Consider the following 24,116-nt stretch of genomic DNA (forward strand, 5'->3'; position numbering starts at 1 on the left):
AAAGATCATTGGTTTTAAAAAATAATAATGCTAAATGATTTTGAAGTATTGATTCCTCTTTGATATTTTGGGTAAGAGAATGTGTTAAAAAGTTCATGGAAAACAGAAACTATAATTAAAAATGAGCTTATCTTGGTACAAAAGACTGGAACCTGCGCACTTTATACAGTATACATATTTCCCTGGACTTCTTGAAGTATGAGACATTTTTAATCGTGTTCTATATTCCACTGATCTTAAACCAAGCAGCTATTTCCAAAGATAGCTGTTATAATGTGAAGATGTTTTAAATTATGTTTTACTTTAAATAAATATCTTTTATGTTTTACTGATCTCAATGAAGGTAGATTTGTCCAACATCATCTACTGTATATCACTTAAGTCATACAGAATTAACCAACATGACATACAATTATAGTTAATTAGCTTTTTATTCTTTTGTCTTCATAAAACAGGGCTTGTAAGAATCTATTCAGTTGAAAGCCAGAGATATAGAAAGAAAAGGAAACACAGACACAAAGAGAGAAAAAGAGGAGAGAGAGAGAGAGTGAGTGAGAGAGAGAGAGAGAGAAACAGAGAAGATACTTTCTTTCTGCTGATCTGCTGCTTCACTCCCCAGAACTCCAGATCTCCAGATGGCTGAAACCACTGTGGCTAGATCAGACTGAAGCCAAAGGTCTCTTCTGGGTCTCCCACATTGGTGAGCAGGACCATGAACCATGCACCTGAACCACGTTCTGCTGCTTTTCCCTGTCAATTAACAGGGAGTTTAAGCAGAAGTGAAGCCACCAGGACTGAAACTAGTGCTCGTATGGTACTCCGAGGTTGCAGGTGATGTCTCCAGATGTGTTTCTTTATCTTTTTATTTTTGTTTTATTTTCTATTTTTAAAGGACAAGGCAAAATAAAGAGCAAGAAAAAGAAAACTCGATAAATTGCAGATAGCAGAGTGGTAGTTCTTGATCATATCATACTGTTCTTTATATCCTCAAATGCAAGTAAATTGTCCCTCCTTTTTAAGGATGAAGGATGAATGGGATAGTCACAGGAAAAGTTTTTAGTACAGACTCACTGATTCAATTCTCCTCTGTTAATGGGTCAAAAAAGTTAAGTAATCGCTTTTCTGATACAATGCAAATACCAATTAGAAAAATCGGTGTGTAGAATATGTACCTACATAAAAAATCCACTTGTCTATAATGATTTATAATTAGTGTTCTCTGCTGATCTTCTGAACATTTAGTGGATGACCTGGGACTAGGTCAAGAAAGGTACGGCCACAGGTGGTTGTTGACAAGCATAGCAGATCCAAGTATAGAGAACAATCGACTTATAGTACTGGGTTCTGGCCATTTCTATCCAAAGCATTTTCATCAGGGATTCTACTTTTATAATTGTCCCTAAAACATGAAGTCCTGCACAAGAAATTTCTTTTGAAAAACTTATTTCCTAGAAAACCTTTGATTTCTCAGAAGGCGTGACATGTTTCAACAATACTTCTGATATCAAGAACTAAATGAACCTTGTGCTGTCTTAATTCAGAGCATACATCCATCTATTCTGAAATTATTTAGAGAGCATTACTTGCTTTTGAATTCATCTGTTTTCCCTAGATATAATTCATCATTTATCTGTTTCTATATTTAATTTTATTATATACCCTCTAACAAAGCTATCCTAAATACTTTCTAGAAAAAAAAATAAGGGCAAAATAGGTAAATGAATGGCATAATTAATTATATTTCTAAATTCTTTTGGTGTATTGATTATTACAAAATTATTACTAAGGGAATATATGAATTTCCTCATACTAGATAGAGTTCAGTCTAGAATCAGAACATTTATATACATCTGATGTATGAGCTTTCTAAACATGTTTTTCCTGGAAACAAAGCCAAATGCTAAGCATCTTCTATAAACTTTCAGCTTTAGTAAATGTTGCAGGCCAGCTATATAACAGTCTAGCCCAATACACACATTGAAAAGCAAATGTGTTGTCTGACAAACTAGACAGAATTATGTTATTTTCAAAGGAAAATGCTATCACCTGAAGCAATCTTTTATTCAAATTGAAAATCGATAAATATTACATATCCATTGAAGCTTATATTTGCACAGAGTGGAATTTTAAATAAGTTTAACATAATTAAATAGCAAGTGAATATCTACATCTTTTTCTGTCAAGAGAAAGATCCCTTCTACTTAGTACAACTAAGAGTTACTTTTGGCAACTTGTTGTTAAGTATGTCGCATATTCTCTAAGAGAAATGAATTTTGTAGAAAAGATGCCCTTTTTTTCAAAGCTCAAATATAGACCCCAGCATATACAAAAATTAATATTTTTCTTGGCTAAGTCTTCTCTCAGGGAAACGCATCAGCTTTCCCAAAAGATTTCCAAACGGAAGCATCATCACTTATAAAAGTCAGATGAAAAATAGTACCAGTTTCACATGAGAAATTTCCCAAGAATACTAATTAAATCTATTGTTTTGAATTTATTAACCAGTCATAAATCAGTTTTTAAATTTTCAAAGTTTTGTTTCTTTTCATTTGAACATACTTGTTTGAGAAGGAGATAGGAGAGCTTGTGACTACTGGTTTACTTCAGTAATGCCTTCAGAAATGCCCACAGCTGCCTGAAGGCAAAACCCGAATCTAGGAACTTCATACGCATTTCGTATGTAAGTAGCAGGAACCATCTCTGGATTCTGCATTATTAGAAAGCTAAATTTAGAAAATACACTTGGATATTCTGAAGGAGTACGTGAGCATCCTCGCTCTGAGGCATTCAGCTCATGGCAGAGCACATCTCCCCAAGGAGACACAAATGTTAAATGGTCAATATGCATGCTATATATGGATTGAAACACATTACACCCCTGAAAAGTACCTAGCAATATCATGCTAAGAACATTCTAATATAAAATAGTAGTTCTACATTCTTGGAGAAAAAGGGATTTCAAGGTCTTTCACCCTAACCTCTGTCAGCTTCTGACAATGCATAATTGTTCCAGCATATGGAACATTTCTCTGGAGAATGCCACTCCACTGCATAGGCTGGCTACCCTTCTATAAGCCTTCACTCCACTTGTGTGGCACCTTGTGAGGCTCATGTGGACACTGGATTAAGATCTTTCAAAATTCACATTCATTACCACCCGCCTGCAGGTACACACCTAGACACGGGGATTCTTAGGAAGTGACACAGCCATTTACATGTTCACTGAGGACTTGGTTACGTATGCAGAGGATTATGCCGGCTTCCTGGAAAATGGAAATCCATTAAGAGCCAGAATATATCTGCTAATTTGGATGGCAATGCATCTACTCTGTGAAGCAAATAATGCCTAAGTATAACACACAGGATTAACCTTATGCATTCCCTGGTGAAAACTAGGTTAGCTCTGCTGTGGGGAGGACAGAAAAAACATCCTAGAGAAAAGAAAGATCAATCGTACCTAAAAGATTGAGAGCATGGTAATGACACAGTGATAGAGAAACGGCATGATAGGCATGTGTGACAAGAGAAGGTTTGATAATGATCATGGCAACTGTGAGCCAGCAGGTCTGGCCTCAGAAGAAACCAAAACAAGGTAGAAGTTTGCTGTGGCAGCACCATATGGCAGCAGGTCTATGAGAGCATGGAAAATGTGCAATTGATATATCAATAAACCAGCTAGATACAGAGCAGATAGAGATAAAGAGAACTTTTGATCTGCCAATTTTTAAAATATATATGTATTTTTTATTGAAAAGTCAGATATACAGAGAGTAGGAGAAACAGAGAGGAAGATCCTCTGCCTGATGATTCAACTCCCAAGTGACAGCAAAGGCCAGAGCTGAGTCAATCAGAAGCCAGGACTCTCATCCAGATCCCCCATGCAGGTGCAGGTTTCCAGGGCTTTGGGTCATTCTCGACTGCATTTCCCAGACCACAAGCAGGGAGCTGGATGGAAAACGGATCTACCAGGCCTAGAACTGGTGCCTGTATGGGATCCTGGAGTGTGCACAGTGAGGACTTTAATAGCTAGGCTACCCTGCCTGACCCATCTGCCTATTTTTTAATGTGATCTGTCTGGCTGTGATTGGGGATGGAATAGCATGTGATCTTGGGTTTGGAGGATCAGGAGCTAATTTGAAAGACAAACAGATAATCTAAGGCAAGTCGATAAAAGCAAGAGGAATCCAAAGGCGACTATATAGAAATTGTAAAGAATCAAAGCATGTCATTTGAAACTAAAAATGCAAAGAGCAAAAGCAATATATATATATATATATATACACACACATATATACATATACATATATATATGTATATATATGTAGAATAAGTGGTTTAAGGAAATATACAGAAACAAAGAAAGAAGAGAAGGGTAAATGAGGTGTCCTGGCAAATGGCACGACGGTCCATATTTAAGACACAACAGTGCAGTGAATAAACACCTAAGATCACAATAGAGAACAGGAAAGAAGGGGAATGCTACCTTGTCGAGCAAGCAAGTATCAGGGGAGGAAATAAAACCACTAAAAGGCAGAATGAAATTAAAAAGCAAAACCCAAGCAAGCTTCCCCTGCCTGTTTTATGAACAGAAAAAACTGGCGTTGGGTGAACTCATGTTCATTTTAAAATGTCAGTCATGTGAGATGGGTCTAGGAATGCTTGTGTCAGTATAGCACAGGTGAGAGTACCTCAATTAGACACCTGGCTCGTTGTCTTGTTCCCAGCTTCCTGTTGATGTAGTCCTTGGAAGGCAGTGGGGACTGTTCAAATAGTTAAGTCTTTGACACTTATGTTGGACATCCGCACTGAGTTCTCGGCCAATTTGATTCTCTGGCCTTGGACCATTATAAGTTTTGAAGTTGTCAGTGTGATTACTTTTTAAATGTCACGGCTTTTGTCAGAAGGTGTTATGGCTACCCTCTTCAAAGCCAGTATGAGGCTCAAGGCTAGTCACTGCTTTGAGACACCTTCCGGCTCTATTTCACATTGCACAAAGGAGTTTTGTTTTTAATTCGAATAGCTAACGTAGCCTGGTTGTTTGTGGGTGGTCTGTTTGGAGATTTGCCACAGCTGCTTGTTTAAACTATTTGTTTGCCTTCTAATTATCTTATCTCCTTAAAGATATATCAAAATATTTATCTGTTAATATTTAGTTTTGTAAATGCATAGGAGGAAAAAAAATTAACATCATCGTATTGGCATGAGAGTAACACAGACCATTTTCTGAAATTTGGCATTTAACCTCCACCAACAGCTGACAAATATTGATGGGGTAAATTATCATGTTCTTAGCACTCTGTTCTTTTGGACATCAAACACATCCAGATTTTTTCTAATATCATTTGTGTTAGTGACATTTCACTATTCTTCACACATTGTGAGGTACAGAGAGGAAAGAATGAAGGAATGGCTTCAACCTTGCTAAAACCAACACTGGGAGATTCGGGCTGGCCCTTAAAAAATGCTAGTGGAATGAAGGACTGAATGGATCAAGAAGATGGTTTCTGCTCTGAAAATTAAGTTAAATATGTTTATGGTATAGATAGTACAGTTCTTTGAGAGCCTGGTAATAATCATATAATTCTAGTCCCAGAAAAGCGTCTTCTCAAGGAATGAGGGAAATTTTCGTTCCGTGTTCTGTGATCTGATTTGAAACCTCTGATGACTCAAGGAACTCAGGAAACACATAATGACAACTGCTTAGCATGTGACAGCAAAACTACTCAAGATAATGAAAAACACATTATTTTAAGACAACTCAGAACTCACACGAGGCTGTATTAGTAACATGTGTATATCAAAAAAGGAAGTATAACACAAATTATTTTAATTTCTCACATTGGTCAGTCTCTGTAATTATGCTGGAATAATATGATTCATTCACAACGCTTGAAAGCAGAAACTTTAAAAAGTATCCATAGTGGTGGCTTGGTCAATTTCATCACCGAAAATAGCAAAATTAGCAAGATCTCTATGCTGCCCTTTGTATGATAGATTCTCACAATCTCCTGAGTCAACCAAGGTTAACCTGGTCCTTCCAATCTTCTCAGATTAACATGTGAGCTTCAGATCCTGACTACCAACCATCTCACTCTAATGAAGGTGAGGTCCTGGTTTCTGTATCCTTAACAGAATGTCCACTTTGACCAAGACCCAGGCCAACCCAAACATTGTTTACATACAAATTGAGCCACATCACTAAGCTACTCGGTGCTGTGATTTTCTCTCAGTGTTCTTGAAAGTTCTACAATTTTAACGTAATACTACACAGTATGTTGCCTATGCATTTCAACTGCATTTGTTCAGTTCTGTTTCTTTCTTAACACATTAAGCTTCTGCCTTCTTCTTTTACCTTGCTCTTCTTCTCTGAAACTACCACTGAACTACGAGCACACGAGTGGTCCAGTTCAAATAAAACCTTATGAGCAAGTATCACCTTTCAGTGATTACCTTACAATTTGGGATGCTAAGAACTAGTAATAAAACATGAAATAATTAGTACATGATAAAAAATGTTAAAGGAAAGTTAACTTGTGACACGGTAGCTCATTTTAGATTGTATGAATATGGGTGGACTCAGTTGATGACATTTAAAGCAAGATCAGAAATGTAGCGAATTATATCCACAAAGATTTCTGGCAAGGCAATGTCAGGTCTAAGATCCTGAGAGCAGGGATGCTCTCAATATGTTTCAAAAGGAAAACTGGCAGGGACCAAAAAGGAAGAGCTCTTGAGATACAAGCCAAAACCTTATCATGGGTATTTCAAACAGGGAGTTTGAATTTTCATGCAGATCGGATCATGGGAAGCCAGAGGAGAGTGCTACACAGAGCTAGGAGGAGGTATAATTTGTTCTAAAACAGTATTACTGTGCAGTTTGAAGAATATAGTATAAAATGGGAAACGGAAGGAGAGGAGACAAGGTAGAAGCTCAGCGTGACTCAATAAAGTTTAAGGGGAAAATGGCAGGAAGGAGCCAGATGCTTGTTGTACATTGCGAATGTTCAGTAAGAAAATGTGATGAACTTGCAAGTTGCCTAGCAAGCAGAAATATGAATCAGGGAAAATCAGGAGCTGTTACTTGATCATGCAGACAAATGGGAAAGCCAGTTGCACCAGTACAGTATGTTAACATACTGGCTCCCCACTTAGACTGCTACTTGACCTGTGTGACTGGGAATACGGAACTTAGCCTCTCCATTCTCTTGTTTCTGCACTTATAAGAATCTGGAAAACAAAACCAAGCCTAACTTGTAGGAATTAAATAACATAGCCACTTAAAATAGCTTTTAGAATGCGAGTCCTCAACAAACATGGAAAGTATTGTTGCTGCAATTATTATTACAACAAAGACAGAGAAATTCAACTTATTTTTGTCAGATTAGTTGGAAATCATTATTATGGAACTGCATGGGGAGGTTGATAGGCACAGGTAAGCAAAAAGTCTGGAGTTCTAAGGAAAGGTCAATCTCTTGATGACCCATTTTTGGAAAATCACTCCTAAGCAGAGAACACAAAGTATCCTAGAGACGCATTTGACCAGAAGAAAGGAGAGAAATGTTTTGGTAATGGCATTGCAATGTTTAGAGGTGTGGATAGGAGAGGAAAAGCCAGCCAAGGAGACGCAGCGTTGTAGGAAGAAAGCCTGGGATGATTCCACGAAAGAAGCAGGCTTAAGAAGGGCAATAAACTCTGTCTTCTGTTAGAGATAGATCGATTTAGAACAGGAAAAAGAAACATGCTCCGTGAAACGGGCAAGCTGGAAGTCCTTGGGACAAATGTCAAGGGTTTTTCTCAATGTGAAAGTTAAACGTCAGTGTCATCTCAGAGATGCCACTGCCGAATCTCTGGGTTAAAGTAATTTCCTTGGCATTGAACTTGTCATTCCTGTAGAGTTTTAGAGACAGTTATCTATGTACAGTACACCATTTGGGTAAAGTTCTGTCTTCCCAACAGTTAGTAACCTATGGAATAGTCCACTGATTTAATTTATTTTTCAGAATTCTCTCAAAGGAGGAATTTTTTCATAAATATTATCCAGTTTACAGTGAACAAATGAACACTGAATGAAAAAAAAGTAATGATTCTATATAACTGAATCAGAAAAATATTTCATTCTTGTTTTAACTAACAAATATTTTTAAGTGGCATACAGTATTGTTTATAACATTTTGCCATAATTAAACAGCTGTGCTTTTTCATAACTACCAAAATAATTTGGGGGCAATAAGTAGACAAAAATCATAAACTGTTAGTGTATTTTGCATACCATCGCTACATAAGTATTTTCCCCAAAGATAAGTCTATATCTACACTACAGTTTACTTCAGTGACAATCTAAAATACATTAGCAGCTGGCACATGCAGGATGACATAACCATTGAAACAACCAACAGTCCAAAGAGATCATAGTTCCTTTTTCAAGTTGTCGTCCAACCATTGCTTTAAACTGATACTTAGTTCTATTGTATCATATGCAGTCACCATCAAATATCTCCCTTGCAGTGCATTTGGCCAGTTCTTTGTTAGAAGGTCCTGTATAAGCTGTCAACATTTATTTGTTTGGCTTTTAGAGAAGTTTACCTTGAATCATATACTGATGCTATTATCGCACAATTCCTCTATTATTCTAACAGCACAATTTATATGGTAAATTCTTTGAACTACAGTATGAGGAAAATGTATTAACATGTTGTTTCCTGCTGAGTACATACGTTCCGACATCTTGGTAATGATAATGTTGAAATTCAACACATTTTTTTTTTTTTTTTACTTTTCGTGAGAGCTAGGATCTCATTTAGGTTCAATTGATGTACATATTTGTGGCCTAAGCATCTTTATTGAATGTACAAATGTAATCTTAGCAATCCATTTACATGTATGGCTCATAAACACATTATTTGCAGTTTTCGATTTAGGGATATTATGAATGCTTAAAAGAAATCAAAGGACTGTCCCTTTCCTTCAAGTAACCCCAGGAATCATCACTTCTTGTGCTTTGCTAAGTGGTATGAACTCCATGAAGATAGTTTTTAACCCAAAGACAAACTGGCTGTCTCCTTTATTTCACAAAATATATTTGGACATATAGAAGAACTTTAAACTGGTATAAACTTTATATGTCTTAGATCTCGTCTCTGTAAAATACAAATCACAATTGAGTTTTTATTTATTTTTTTAACTTTTAGAGTCAGGGACAAACCAAAACAATTCAGAAAATAAGGACAATGACAAAATATTGAACTGACTGATGAATTAACATCCATTTAAAATCATGAACAAAATATAGAATTTTAGCATATCTTGCTCTAAGTCTATTTAAGCTAAAAATATGAATCTCAATCATTGATTCCTCATCTAGCTAATATGTTTCTTTCTTTTTTCTATTGTTCTAAATTTTCTTCTTATATATAGCAAGTGATGTAAGGTATACATCAATTAATAAAATTTATAAAGTGAAATATCAACTACTATTAAATACCATTTATTTCTCTTCTCTAATCAAAATACCTTTAACTATTATACCCTTACCTATTATGCCTCATAGAATATGCATGTTCCTGCAAGCAAACTTGTTGATTGCATTGCATTAAAGTGATACTTATTTCTGTCATTTGTCTCATAATTTGTAAAGTTTTTATTGTACACACAATCTAGTTTTAATAATGAAGAAATCTTGTTCACAAAATTTAATAGCATATAAATGTATGTATTCATTAAAATTGATAAAGTGGTAAAGTTAATAAAAATTTAATTTAAAGAATTCAGCTTTAAGTGGCCTTATGAGACAAACTAAATGGAATTCTCTAAAAGTGTTTGGGCTTTATTTCAAAATTTTTTATGCATGGGATGTGTAGATATTAAATTTCTAAGTACTTAATTAGATTCTTTTCTCAAAACTTGCCAAATACCGATAGAAATCCATACTTATGAAATATTTAAGACTTTATCATGTGGACTAAAATTACGAACTACATAAATGTCTCCAAAACACTGACATTATGGTACAAGTTCCTTATTAAATTGCAATCAGGAAAAAACCATGTTTCCTGAAGTTAGATCCTCATAACATTATTAAAATGTTTCTTTTTCTCTGAAATGTAAAAGTCACAAATTACTCTAAATTTAGAGAAGTAAAATTTATTGAAACACATTTAAATACCAAATTAATTAATGCATTTTAAAAAGTTTTAAGATACATTATTATCTGAGTAGCTTCAAAATTTCCACAATTTTTGTGTATAATGTCTCATCCAAACATTTCATTTACATTCACTTTTCCAATAGTGCACCTATAAATCATGATATGTAACACTGGTTGTTTTTTTCCTTTTGAGAATGTGCAATCACAGAATCCCTCTGTAGGTTCTAAGTGGCTAATTTTTATTAACCATGTACTTACGTATTTTAAAATATTACTAGTAAGTGTTTCAAATATATTCTTGAGCATATCACAATTTGTTGAATAAATCTTGAAGAAAGGAAGAATTTATGTCAAAAGCATCTGAGGACACAAAATGTAAACAGCGGGAGGGAAAGTCTACGCTCAGTGTTGTACAACAAGGTTAACAAGAACTTAAGGTGAAACTGGGGGAGACACCTTAACAGGCAAAGTGCTGCAGATGTAGTCACAGATACAGAATCGTCAGCATAGTGCTTTCAGAGGGAATAGCATTCACAGTACAGCAAACAGCCTATTTCCACTCCTACGGAAACCACTGAAGGGTAGGTGGAGGAACTCTGATGGAGCCATTACCAGTTTGTTCAGACCAATGATATAAGAGCAAGTATTGTCCTTATCCAATAAGCAAAGCACATTCTTATCATATGAAGTACTTAAAACTGTGCCCTGGGCACTAACTAGTTGCAAGAATGATTTTGACAGAACATTTTCAATCCTGCTTCTCACTACAAACAAAAATGCACGAAGCCCCCTCCCACTCAGAATGGCAATTTTTTAACCAATACTAACTAAATTACTTGTTCCAGAAATACTCAATTTTTCTATCAATCACCTCAGAGTAATAGTGTTAGTAATCAACAAATTGTACTTTCCACCCTACAGTTTATTTTCCTCACATCAAAACACCTAGATCAAAACAAAACTCAGGATTTCCTCGAATGCGATATTCCATCTTATTCCTACTTAATTTCCAAGCAACTCAAGTACAGTTACTTTCAGCCAAATTATTCACAACAATCAACTCAAAATTCCCCAGTAGTCCAGGCTGTAGTTCAACTGACAGCTGAATTATTGATCTGGCTGTGGTACAGCCCTCATACTACATGCTGAATGATGTCTGCAACTGTCCTTCCAATGAAGTGACCCATCTAAATACATTTTCATGAGGCTTAATGCTTATCTGAGGAAGAAGGTCATCAGAATCGATGTGTTCTACAGTCAATATTCTAAGACACACCTGCAAATACTTTACTAACAATGGCATCCCTCTTGACAAATATCCCTTTATAGTGTTCTCTATGGGACTTGAGCTAGGTGTGTGTGTGTGTGTGTGTGTGTGTGTGTGTGGTGTTTTTCAGAAAGAATAAAGAAACCAACTAAAGTTCAAATTCTAAATTTCAGTAGCAAAAAGATATATTTAACATTGGGAAGACTATCCCTACTAAACACCAACACTGCTTGCCAATATACAAAAGTAGCAACGGATAGGTCAGATCCGCATTTTATGAACTGGCTAATCTGTTGTCTTGTAATCCAATTATTCAAAACATAGGCTAGGCGATGGATGTAAATTTTAGTCTGGGCCAACACAAATGCTCACACAACTTGTGACTACTTAAAATCGAACAACATGTCTACTAGAGTAACAAAATCCATTTGACAAAATATTACTCTGCTATAAGTAAAACCAGCAACTAATAGAGGTGTCACAAAGTGTTGCTAACGCATGCTTTAAATAAGCACACAAGCCTGTTCACTTTGCAGGAACATTCCTACTATGATAGTGCGTTTACCTTTAAGTTTTCAAACTACAAATGTGATGATTGTTCAATATTTTCACTTTTATGAAATTCAAACATACGAGAATAATCAATAAGCACAACTGAACTAGAAGCAAGAGAATAATTAGAAGTAAGTGTTTCAGAGATATTCGCAACTTCAAATTTAAGTGATTGACCAGAAACAAGTGGGAGCACAGATTGTTAATACCTACTGACATTTATATGTCTTCCAATGTCTAGTGTTGTCTTTGGTTCTTCTCCCCATCTACTGAGACTGTAAGAGCATCTTAAGCAATACTTGATTAATTAACCACTGTGGAAGAATTTATGTGAACTTAAACAATGTTCCAAACATATCTTATGTTTGCACTGATGCAAGATATTGGTTGTGTAAGTTACACTAGGACAAAATTCAAAATAACAAATAGAAAAAGATAAAAAGTTCACCTCCTTCGCACTGCTACAATGTATCCTTCTCCAGGACAGTTGAACTTGAGACACAAACATCATTCTATTTTTCATTTTGGGATTGGTATGAACATAGAATTATGTTATTACAAGAATAAAAATAATTCTTAAAACTGAAGAGGGAAAATATGGCTCTCAACCTGGTATAAATATATTAATAGCAATTGTAGAAAAGAGTAATTTAAATTCCCTTTTCTAACTGTTTTGAAGAATAAAAGAGCAACATGATTCTTTATATTGAGAGAAAATTGTAAATGACATCCCTGTAAGTCTGCAGTGTAGGATACAACTTGGATAAAAGTTTTGATACATGTTTGATGAAACTTTTTACAGTAAAAAATTCTTTTTTGGCTTTGTCATGTCACTTTAACAAAATCTGCTAAATGAAGAATGATGAAGTAATTTTACTTACGAAATTGTAACACCACTATACCATTATATTTGTAGTTTATCTTTGATTACTTGTCAGGCTATCCTACAAGTTATTTACAAATAATATTTCTCTGTATGGTTTTCAAACCCAAAGATTTCTGCATTGGTGTTGTAACAGGTGTGAAAATAGTTCATTTTATTCAATTGACCTTCTGTCATTTTGTGAAATCATTCTGCGATTTTACACATTCCATTATTTAATCAATTATATTGAAAGAAAATAGCTTTAATCGTAGCAGATTTTCCAACCCCTCATCCCAATTGGAAAAAAAAAAAATGTCTATATGGTGAACAATCATTGCACACACCCAAGCCACACAGGTGTTCCGGAAGATTACATAAACTGTTCTCTAGCTCATGGCAAATCTCAGACACCTTTCTATCACTGTAAAAAGACAAAAGTAGAAGGAAAAAATTGTCCATAAACTAACTCTTCTTTAGTAAAACTTGCTATTTTGTTTCGTAGTTTCATGCAGCCAAACCAGGTCATTACAGTTCTCCACAAGGGAAATAATTATATTACCTGTTTATTTCAAACCTTAAAATCACACTTGTCCATCATAAAATATTCTGAACCATCATAAGATTCATTCACACCATAAATATGGCAAGGTCACAGAACATAGGGTGAAACAACGCAAAGCCAAGCCAAAACAAGTCAAAACAAAGCTATCACGTACTTCAAGAATCAAAGAGGAAAAGTATGAGAGGGCATGTCTTACCAAGCACTCCAAGTCGGTAGTTGACGGTGATGACGATCACATTGCCATAGCTTGCCAAGACACTGCCATCGTATAAATTTCCTGTACCCTCCATGTACGATCCACCGTGGATGTATACCATCACGGGTTTGGGACCCCCACTGTCCCGAATATCTGAAAAACAAATTGTCGGCATTGTTCTTATCCTCAAACAACAAACATAATGAAGGATATATTTCCCAATGACTATTTTAGGGCCAATAGAGCACGATTTAGATATGCTCTTTACATTGCTGTTTTTGTTAAAGTGTTTCTTAAGCAACTCACGTTATGAGCCATTGCAGAAAAGAGCAACTGGCATCCATGATTTTCTGTAAGAAAGGTTTCTTTATAAATCATAAACTAAATTACAATATTTGGAAAAATATATAATGGGATGAATTTTAGCACATTTTCATAGATCACTGAGGTGGCAATAAAAGTGACAGAAATAATAGTATGAAAATCACTCTTCGTGCTGCTTTTAAAAAGTGTAATAGACCTCATATGGAATTTAAGAATCATAAACTCAGGGCAATTAAATCATTGCTATTAGAAATTAAAAACCTGTTTTTTTTGTTTTTTATTTACTGAAATGCTTTCTGTTCAATGCAAATGGTTACGTTAAGTCATTTATGCTTACATTTGTGAACATAATTCTAGTATTGTATTATTCATTGCACAAAGTGTTGCTTCATACTTGAGAGTGCTGTCAGACAGATGTTTTGGTAGTAAAATTGCTTGCATCCTTGCTTTTGCTTTTAGTGCTTTTCAGGGAATGACATTTACATAATATTATATGGGAAGTCTAGGCCATCGACTTCACTCATTCCACGTTCTACGAACTCTACCCTTGTGAAAATAGACAAGATACACACACACACAAACGTATGTATATATAATCCTTGTGTGTGTGTGGAGATATATATATATATATAAAATCCTTTGGTGTAGATAATATAATCTTCTTAATCTCATTTCTGCTCCTTTTTTTCTTTTATGTAGATAATGCAATAGAATGTAGCTTAGGTCAAGTGCCAAAATTCAAGGTAATGTTAAGGTAAGTTTTCTTTTGCTCTGAAATTTATACAACTAGTTTTGTTTTTCTAAGTTTCCTTTTCCTCATGAGGTGCTTTAAAACAGCTAATGGAAATAAAGCTTAATTATAATCAGTATTCAAAATCCACTGATTTCTACAGAATAAGATGTCAAACTGTACATGGTAACTATGATTTTAACTATTTGGTGGATTGAATACTATTGTTATATACACAAATGGCTATAAACATGTAAGACATTATTATATAATAATATGATATTTTATATATTTTATATTTTATAACCATATTTTACAACCATAATTAAAGCCATATTACATTAAACCTGTTATCTTGCCTCTTACATTTAATTTAATTAAGGGCTATCATTTAAAGGTATAATTTGTTTCCTTTGCAGGGGATACCTTTTTTATGAAAGTAAATTATTCCATATTTTTACAGCTTAGGTACAGTTTTTGAAATTGATTCATTTGATATAAATTCACTGAAAGAAGTGGTAATTCTTTTGAGGTTGCTGTAAGTTTCCTGTAGGAAGAAAGGCTAATGTGAGTGTTTAAGTTCTTCTACTCCAATGTTAATGTGGATTTCATTACATGAAAAGTCATTTAAGGACCAGAAATTGCAACTTGTGGCCCAAATTTTCAAATTGGAATAATGTCTTATTGCTAAAAAAGGCTAGTGTAAATCTGGTTTGATATGATTGTATCAACTTGAGAAAATAGCCTGATTTTGTTGTTAATAGTGAGGGGATGATGCTTTGACAGAGAAATAATCAGCTAGTTGCTTAGAAACTCGTGTTTTTTTTCCCTTGAATCTTTGGAGGTGCAAATGGTATTCACTCATTCGTGACGATTTTTGGTTTACAGGTTTGTGGAGAGCTGTGATAGAAGTAAAAGAAGTTTTCCATTAAAGTCGGTCAAAGCAAGTACCTGAAACGCCTATTTACTGTGTGCAGCTTTACCTGCTTATTTATTTATTTATTTATTTATTTATTTATTTAGTGCGGCTGGCAATGAAACAGCAATAATGAATTATTAAACTGAAATCATTAACTGCCTGTTCACAGCAGACACCAGGCTCTGCTAATTGTACGCTTGGAGGTAGCACAGAGGGCGGCTGCTTCAGAATTCTTCTTTAATTAAAATTACATAGAATTACAAATCACCAACTGTGAACAGTAATGAGATCTTGGTAAAACCATTCTGTTCACCTGGAAAACAATAGTGGAACACATCGAGAAGACCTGAAGCATTTTATACTAATAACAGAATGGAGTGGACATCGTCAGGAAACACGGAAAATATTAAGGAAGATTCTAGGAGGCTCTTTTGAGTGGGATTCCTTTATTCTTTATGAAAAGTAGGCTTCAAGGATTTCAGATACTTGGAATTCATTCTGATTGCCACACGGTGTTTTCAAACTTCTCAATGATTTAAGCCTTCATAAAGAATTTAATTTCAGAAAGCTCTGTATAATTCTGATGCTATGATCTCAAAAATAGGTATTTAACTTGATATAAGGCTAAGCTTAATGTTAGAAGGAATATTAATTACTAACATATGTAAAATTCATGGATGTAGCAGTATTTTCATTGCTTACAAAGTTGAGAAACTAGACACTTTCTCTCGCTGAGCAACTGAAATTTTCAATGTTTTATCAGAGTAGTTCATCCTAGATGTGAATTTTTACCATATTTTGTCTCAAATTTTCTTAGATTTTACTTATCTGTGTAGGCTACAACTCTTTTTGATAGAAAGTATCAGTAACTTACAATTATTTATTTTGAATTTAAAAATAAATAGGATGATTATAATTTAAAGAGGCTGAACTTGAATGCTCTCTAATCCAAACATCATGGTAGTAACAAAGCCAGGGAGGTTAACCATGTATAATGCAGATGCATTAAACAGATTTTGGTAATTTATAATGAATGTTTTATATCTAATTTGTTTCTCTAAAAATTATTTAGCCACCTATAGGTCAAAGCAAGTGAACTCTACATTTTGCTTAAGAATACTGTCTAAAAAATCTGTCACTGAGTTTCTTAAGTGATCAGAATACTGTTAGAAATTTTAACTCTAGGGTCCGGTGGCATGTCCTAGCGGCTAAAGTCCTCACCTTGAACGTGCCAGGATCCCATACGGGTGCTGGTTCTAATCCCGGCAGCTCCACTTCCCATCCAGCTCCCTGCTTGTGGCCTGGGAAAGCAGTCGAGGATGGCCCAAAAGCCTTGGGACCCTGCACCCATATGGGATACCCGGAAGAAGTTCCTGGCTCCTTGCTTCGGATTGGCATAGCATCGGCTGTTGTGCTCACTTGGGGAGTGAATCATCGGATGGAAGATCTTCCTCTCTGTCTCTTCTCCTCTCTGTATATCTGACTTTCCAATAAAAATAAATAAAAATCTTTAAAAAAAAAAAGAAATTTTAACACTAGCACTTGAGCTGAAACAAATAAAAATGTAAATGTTTGCAAAACCGTTTCACATTTTTTGATTAACACTGCTTTTATGTGTTGTTAAACACATTCATTTCTGAAAAGTGCAATGATAAGGGGAAAAAGTAACACAGCTGTTTTGTATGAGTTTCTAAAAAGGATATTTTGTATGAGTTTCTAAAAAGGATATTTTCAAGGAAAAAAGGGATAAACTTGGAATCTGAGTAGACGTTTTTTTTTTGTCTTTTCTTAATAAGATTTACTTTGTATTGGAAAGGCAGATTTACACAGAGAAGGAGAGACATGGCAAAAGATATTCTATACGCTGGTTTCCTATCCAAATGGCCAAATGGCTGCAACAGCCAGAACTGAACTGATCCGAAGCCAGGAGTCAGGAGCTTTTGCCAAGTCTCCCAAGTGAGTGTGGGTGCCCTAGGATTTAGCCCATCCTACACTGCTTTCCCAGGGAGCTAGCTGGATGGGAAGCGGAGCCCCCAGGACATGAAGCAGCACCCTTATGGGATCTCAGGACTTGCAAAGGGAGCATTAACCAATTGAGCCATCACATTCAGCTGGCTTCTTCATTTTAAATGTATTTGGATTTTCTTTTCTGGCAGGTATCAAAAGATCAAAATAACAGTAGGGCTTTCTCTGTGTTAGTCAACCAAAGTGTACAATCACAATTCCTTTTAACATTCTTATTTACTATCATCACAGTAAGTGTGTTTACTGGCTTCTTACCTCTTCAGGGACTGTGGAAATGTTTAAATTCCCATATTTTACAATCTTTGGGATTAAACAGTTTTAAAATTGTGACACACTACCACAGTGATATTTTTCATTTTTCGGAGCCACAGTTGTTACTCAGAACCACTATGACAATGCAGAAACGCTAGCTGGAATGGCAATTGTTCATTGGACTGGGCAAAATCAAAAGTGTACTTTGAGTGGAAGAGTAGATAAACATCTACAGAAAAAAATAACTCTATGCAGGATATAAAATTGCACTTAAATATTAAAACATTACTATTGCAATATTCTTAGCATAATTTAAAATTACAAATACACCTTTAATTTAATGGTAGAAATCTAGGTGGTTGTTTGACCTTTTATCGATCAATTCAAATTAGTGTGTTAATACTATCGAAATAATGCACGAAAAAGTTAGTTCTCCTTTACTGTGAAACACAAATGAATGATGATACAATTCTGTCTGGCCAGTGATTGCAGAAATGGAAGTGAAGGAGAGACATGAAGTCTTCCATTCAGGTTAGGGAAGAGAAACTCCAGTCAACCTCACTGGCTGACTAGAAATAGGTTAGCCACAATAAGGAACTGGACATCATAGTAAATGCACAAGAACTGGGAAATCATCTAAAGTGGATGGAGTAGTTTATCAAGTAATTGATATGCTTTGTTTTATGAACACTGTTGATTTAACATTTGGAGCAGAATTGCATGTGAAAACTGGATTCAGTTATCCTTCATACCTATATCAATAACTGTAAATGAAACGCAAAACCAGACTCTTAAGTGTGTGTGCGTGTGTATGTACGTGTGATTTGAATTAATCCTTCTTGTACTTACACAATTATCAAAAACAGCACAGAGGAAAAGATCCAAGTGCAACCGACTGCTTTAACATTGTATACTTTTGAGAATTGAATGATGCGATGGGATGGCTTATTTGGATGCTATCTGACGGTTTAAATAAAGGCTTAGGATATTTTTGATGGCTGTATAAAACTGTTCAGTGTGCTTGAAAACAAGTCTGAGAAATAGGTTGAAAATCACGAGGCTTAGCCCAATGTGGTCATTCAACAGGAATGTATCCAAAGCATTTGAAAATGTCTGGATACTGTTTTACTAAGAGAAATAAAATTACAATAAATTAGCAATCAAGGCTGTTTTAAATAGGAAAGCAGGTAAACTAACCTTGTGACTACTCTGGGAAAAGGAGGAATTGACAAAGACTCTGTGAATTCCTTTAATGGTTCAAGAGTCAGATACAAACATGTAAGACTTAGAGATTTTCAGAGGGTTCAACAGATTTCCAAGTTGTAGAAGCAATCTGCCTAGAGCTTACTCATGTGAAGCCTTGTGGCTTATTACAAATAGGCCTGTAACATTTCAATACTACAGATTTCCAAGAGTATTTTTAGACTGATAATTTGAAATGGATTGTGTAAGGTTATTGTTTCTTAGCATTCAAAGTGATAACTTTGTGGGAACTATACTGTATGTTGTTCATCTATTTAGTAATCAGTGCTTTGTCCAAAATTTTCAATCTGCTTCTGAGATGAGAGCTGATCAGTCTAAAGGAAAAAGTCATAAACTCAATGCAATTTAAGTGTTTGTTCCAATAGAAAGTATGCATAACAACTACAAATTAAGCTTTTAGTGCTTTTTAAATTTTGTAATGTGAAGTAATATTCAGATACACATATCAGTGAATGAAACACAAACTGCCTAATGAAGACTAATTTACTTCTTGAATTACTAGCCATCATTACCAATTCCTTGAATTAAAACTCAGGAAACTAGCTACTCTGCAGGCCTGATTGTAAGTTATTTTGGAAAATCTTACGAATCATATAATTAATATGTTGATTCACCTCTGTCTTGGTTTATGAGAATCATTTTTAAACTAAGGGCTTTATTATCTTTCTCTGAAAGAGTTACATAACTCAGGTACAATCAAACAAAGACAAAAATTACGGCCCCTGAATGGAACCCATATGAGATGAAAGAATCAATGAGCCTCTTGAGACACTCAATTTAACATCAAGTAAAGGTTCAGTGGAATGACAAACATCGAATCAATGTGCTGAGTACTTAGGATTTTCAGGGTCAATCAGAACTGTATGTTGTGAGAATGTTGCAAAGAGAAAATTTCAATATTAATGAAATAGGACATGTTTTATTGCTTAGAGTTAACAACTTTTGGAAAAAATAAAAGTGGGTTGTTTGGTAACCTAGAAATTATGTCCTTCAAGATTTTAAGCATATTTGATAATCATACTTAAAAGAATAGCTGTAAGCTCTACCATAAATATTATTATGAACCAGAGTATTTAAGTGGTCTCACAATGTTTAGTCATGATCTACATAGGTGAAATGCCTTTTTTATTGGTAGATTTTTATTTTATTAACATGATAATGAAGCAAAGAAAACAGTCCCCTTATATTTTAAGTCTCAAAAATATTGCTTAAGAAACACTTTACTTCAGCTCATAGTTTGTCCTTCATTTTATGGAATGTGGGATTCTTTTTAAACGAATATCAAATGTAAAAATGAAACACGTTTTGATATTGGTCAAAATAGTTACATCGATTAGAAAACATGCAAAATGGCCACAGAGAGACTACAAGGGAGAGATTGTTAGTTCAAAGATGTGGACAAATTTGTCAAAACGTGGGATGAAACAGATCAAAAGTCAGTTCAAGAAAGCAAAAAAAATATGCCCCTCATTTTAAAACATCGCAATGGTTGGCATCAAAATGTGAAACTTAACATTCATTTTTTTAAAAAAATTATAAATGTGTATTTAAATGTAACAACAAGCAAGAAGACAAAACACATCCAAAACGGGAATTAAGAACAACTCTTCAAAAAAAGACAAGAAGTAAAAAAATAGTGGTGGAAAAAGTGATTGAGGTCCTCATCATGCAAATAGATTTCTTGGAAAAAAAATACCTTCATCTTCAGCACCGTCATTATCACCTAAATCATCTGTCTGTTTCTTTGTAAGGGGACCTAGGATTGAGAATGGAGAAATGGAGGGAAAAAAAAAAGACAATTCAAGAATAAACAAGACTGAGGGGGAAAAATAGCTGTAAATACTAAAATTTTCAAGGATATTTCCAAAAAGAATGGGGAAGTAGTTACATCATAGTTGATTAGCTATTTTGCGTAAGAAAAAAAGTTACATTCCCCAAAATATCATAGAAAATCTAATTTTTAATATATCATGAATTAAAAATGCATCAAGTAATAAAGAAAGATTTAAAAAAAAACCCAGCGTATACAAAAAAGTAAACATTTATTAGTTGAAATAATGTATTCAGTGCTTTCTCTAACTTAAATTAGTGACAACGGTAAAGAAACCAGGTCAACCTCATTCCTTAATTTGAAATAATAAAATATCATTAGTGAAAACAGTTATGAGCATTTTCATATTGTTCTTTTATTTCTTTGTAAGTGACTTTAACTCAGACTTTACTAATTTTAAATTCATATATTTTTTCAAACTGTGACTTTTTAAAATTACTTGTCATTGCACCGATATTTCCCCATGTACTTGCATTTAATATTAGCTGTGGAACTGAGGCATGTGCACTCTGCAGAAATGTTTCAAGAGATAGCCTCAGATTTCTGCCCATGAAAGATGGCATCAATAGAAGTTATCAATAGTAGCTAGTTACCATGTCATGGTTTAGATTTCATAATCGGTTTAGTAATATAATGAAAAGTCTTTGTACAATTTCATGGCCAGTGTAGCTATGTGTAGTAAGATGTTTTAAGAGAATAATTGTATTAAATGCTGAAAATATTTAATAATTGTTCTATTATGGTTAACAATGCCAATTTGCTACACTGGAGGAGCATACCAAAGGGGAATTCAAAGGCCATATGAAAGTAATTTTAATTGTCACATTAATTGACACACTCGGCACACAAAAAAGCAGGAGAAACGTCATATTCTCTTTTTGTTTTCACAACCATTGGACTTGTATGACATAATCTTCATGCAGAAAGCAACCACTACAAACACAGGACACTCAGGTTAACGGACAGCCAACCACATAGCAATAAGCAAGAGTTTTTTGGTCATGCATCAAGTAGCAGTCATAAAATAAGGAAGAAAGAAAAGGATTGAAAATCATGTGTTGATTTCAATAGCATCGTAATTAAGCATTAACTCTAAGCACACTTCATAGGAAAGATTGTTAAACATTTTGATTAAGACTTCTAGGTCACCTCAGAGATTACTGTGCATTTTATTTGCGATTCAATATTAAATCCTGTATTATTATTTGCAGAGAATGAAAAACACCATCCCAGAAAACAAAAGGAAAAATGAGATCTAATACAGTATTAGCTCAGCAGCTCGGCGAGCAGCCTTGAAAATGGTAACATTAACCAGAAATCAAAAGACTGGAAAAGTAGAAACCGACGACATAATTGAGAAGACCCATTTTTGCCTCATAAAAACAGCATGGTTTTAAGGTCATTCTATATACAGACCAGCAACTATACACAGCGATTCAAGTGGTATACTTTTATAGTTACACCTGTAAGCAATCATTCCATTAAGAGAAAGTCTGGATGAGAGTAATAATGTATGTTAATTGGCATCCAGATGCATGTTCACAGAAAAGCATATGCCTTTCATAAGACCTTGTTTATATGCAAAATCTATGCAAGATAATTTGATGTTCACACAATGAAGTTGTTATACTTCCAAAAATTTGAATATCTTTTAGAGTTCCAATTTTAAAATCACTGAAAGTGAATATTGTAGTTGAAGTATTTCCAACTCACATATAATTCAACTCACTAGATAATGTAATAAGTTCTTACCTAAAAAATGCAAATTTACATTTTTCCTCGTGTCTCTTTTCCAGGATATATACAAAAGTTATGGTTTTACATATTGGTTAGCAATGTAAATTAATAATAGGTGGAATTTATTAATGTGAAAAGCACCATTTAATTTTTTAATTTTACTTTCTCAAATCACTTAATCTGCCCAATTTCTTGTTTTGGTGAAGACATCATTAATGCGAGATTTATTTTTTTTTTAAATAATTGTCAGTCCCTAATATTTGAAGGCACATAGAAAACCAATCACAAATCATTTTCTTCAATTTGTTTAGGGCTTTATGAGATATTTTTTTTGGATGACGTAGATAGAAACATGTTTCCCTTCTTAGGGCCCCTGGGGGGGATTTAGATTATTTTTCTCAGAAATCAATCAGGTCCTGCAAACACTGAGCTAGCAATTTTATATGTGATACATGTATCCAAAATGGGTCATCCTTGTTCTAAATGTGATGGTAAGTCATGCCCCTCCCACTGTTTTATGTGCATGCATAGGTCTTGATCACAATTCCAAAATGGATTAATATTAGCAGAGAGATAATTGAAATTATACTGCACACAAAAAGAGAGTTTTTCAGTGAAAGGACTGTTTCATTGAGTCTTCTGCTGTATTATTATCATGGTTCTGAAGAATTTGAGTGGCTCTAAACCAACATAGGGTAGCTAGTAATGACACAAAGATATTGCATAACAAAATCTTTACTGTCCCAATTCTGAGGGTTGGATACGGATATTACCTGAGTCTGTCAAATTCAAGGGAAAATATTTACCCTAGAAGTCTGAGTTGAACTCTCTCACCTGAATTCTTTCATTTATGGAAACTAAATAAAACTCAGCTGAGATTAGATTAATCCTACGGATTTCAGAAGTATTTAAAGAATCCGGAAGAATCGGGTGTTCTTAAAATCAAGAATTTCTGGTTTATATCAGATACAGTAGATTCCCTGGGAAGAAGAGAATCAACATTTTTGGCAAAATTGAGGCAAAGAAGAATGAAAAGAGATTTCCTTTATTTCTCTAGCAGAACTGAGAATAAATATCTATGTGTGTCTAGGGCTGCAGGTGGAGGACTCAAATCATCAAAATATGAAGAGAATTAGACTACTAAAATGTGACTGTGGAAGTGATTTATTCAGCTTTGAAACTACTGGGTTGCTCCTTCATAAGGAACATACAAGAGTTCAATTAGATTTAATTGGAAAGTAGAGACCTCTTGTCACTGCAAAGGTGTGAATGTAATTACTATGTTTTATATCTCCTACAGGCAATAAATGGATTTAGTGGTGAAACCACAGGATTAAGCAAGGTATGGGACATACCTAGCTTCGAACTATGAACTCACTCAGCACTAAAATAGTTCCTCTGTGATCATTATAAGCATAATTCAAAGTTTAAGTTTTACAGAGCACATGT

At 34.5% G+C, this 24,116-nt stretch overlaps 1 protein-coding gene across 6 annotated transcripts in view; it reads right to left on the reverse strand.

Annotated features, from left to right (window-relative positions):
* The window catches only part of NLGN1 (neuroligin 1), a 664,965-nt gene that overhangs the window by 425,719 nt on the left and 215,130 nt on the right, over positions 1-24,116 (reverse strand). For 3 of the 6 annotated variants that reach the window (XM_041002944.1, XM_041002946.1, XM_041002945.1), the window contains 2 exons: positions 20,796-20,855; positions 13,587-13,739 (listed from right to left, as the gene is read on the reverse strand). In XM_041002944.1, the coding sequence (XP_040858878.1) occupies positions 13,587-13,739; positions 20,796-20,855 (213 nt within the window). The remainder of the gene's footprint in view (positions 1-13,586; positions 13,740-20,795; positions 20,856-24,116) is intronic. The other 3 variants (XM_041002949.1, XM_041002948.1, XM_041002947.1) reach the window with 1 other exon arrangement.

This window comes from Ochotona curzoniae, unplaced genomic scaffold (assembly GCF_017591425.1).
Source record: "Ochotona curzoniae isolate NIBS_2020 unplaced genomic scaffold, NIBS_Ocur_1.0 scaffold_2587, whole genome shotgun sequence".
In the NCBI taxonomy this organism is placed as follows: domain Eukaryota; kingdom Metazoa; phylum Chordata; class Mammalia; order Lagomorpha; family Ochotonidae; genus Ochotona; species Ochotona curzoniae.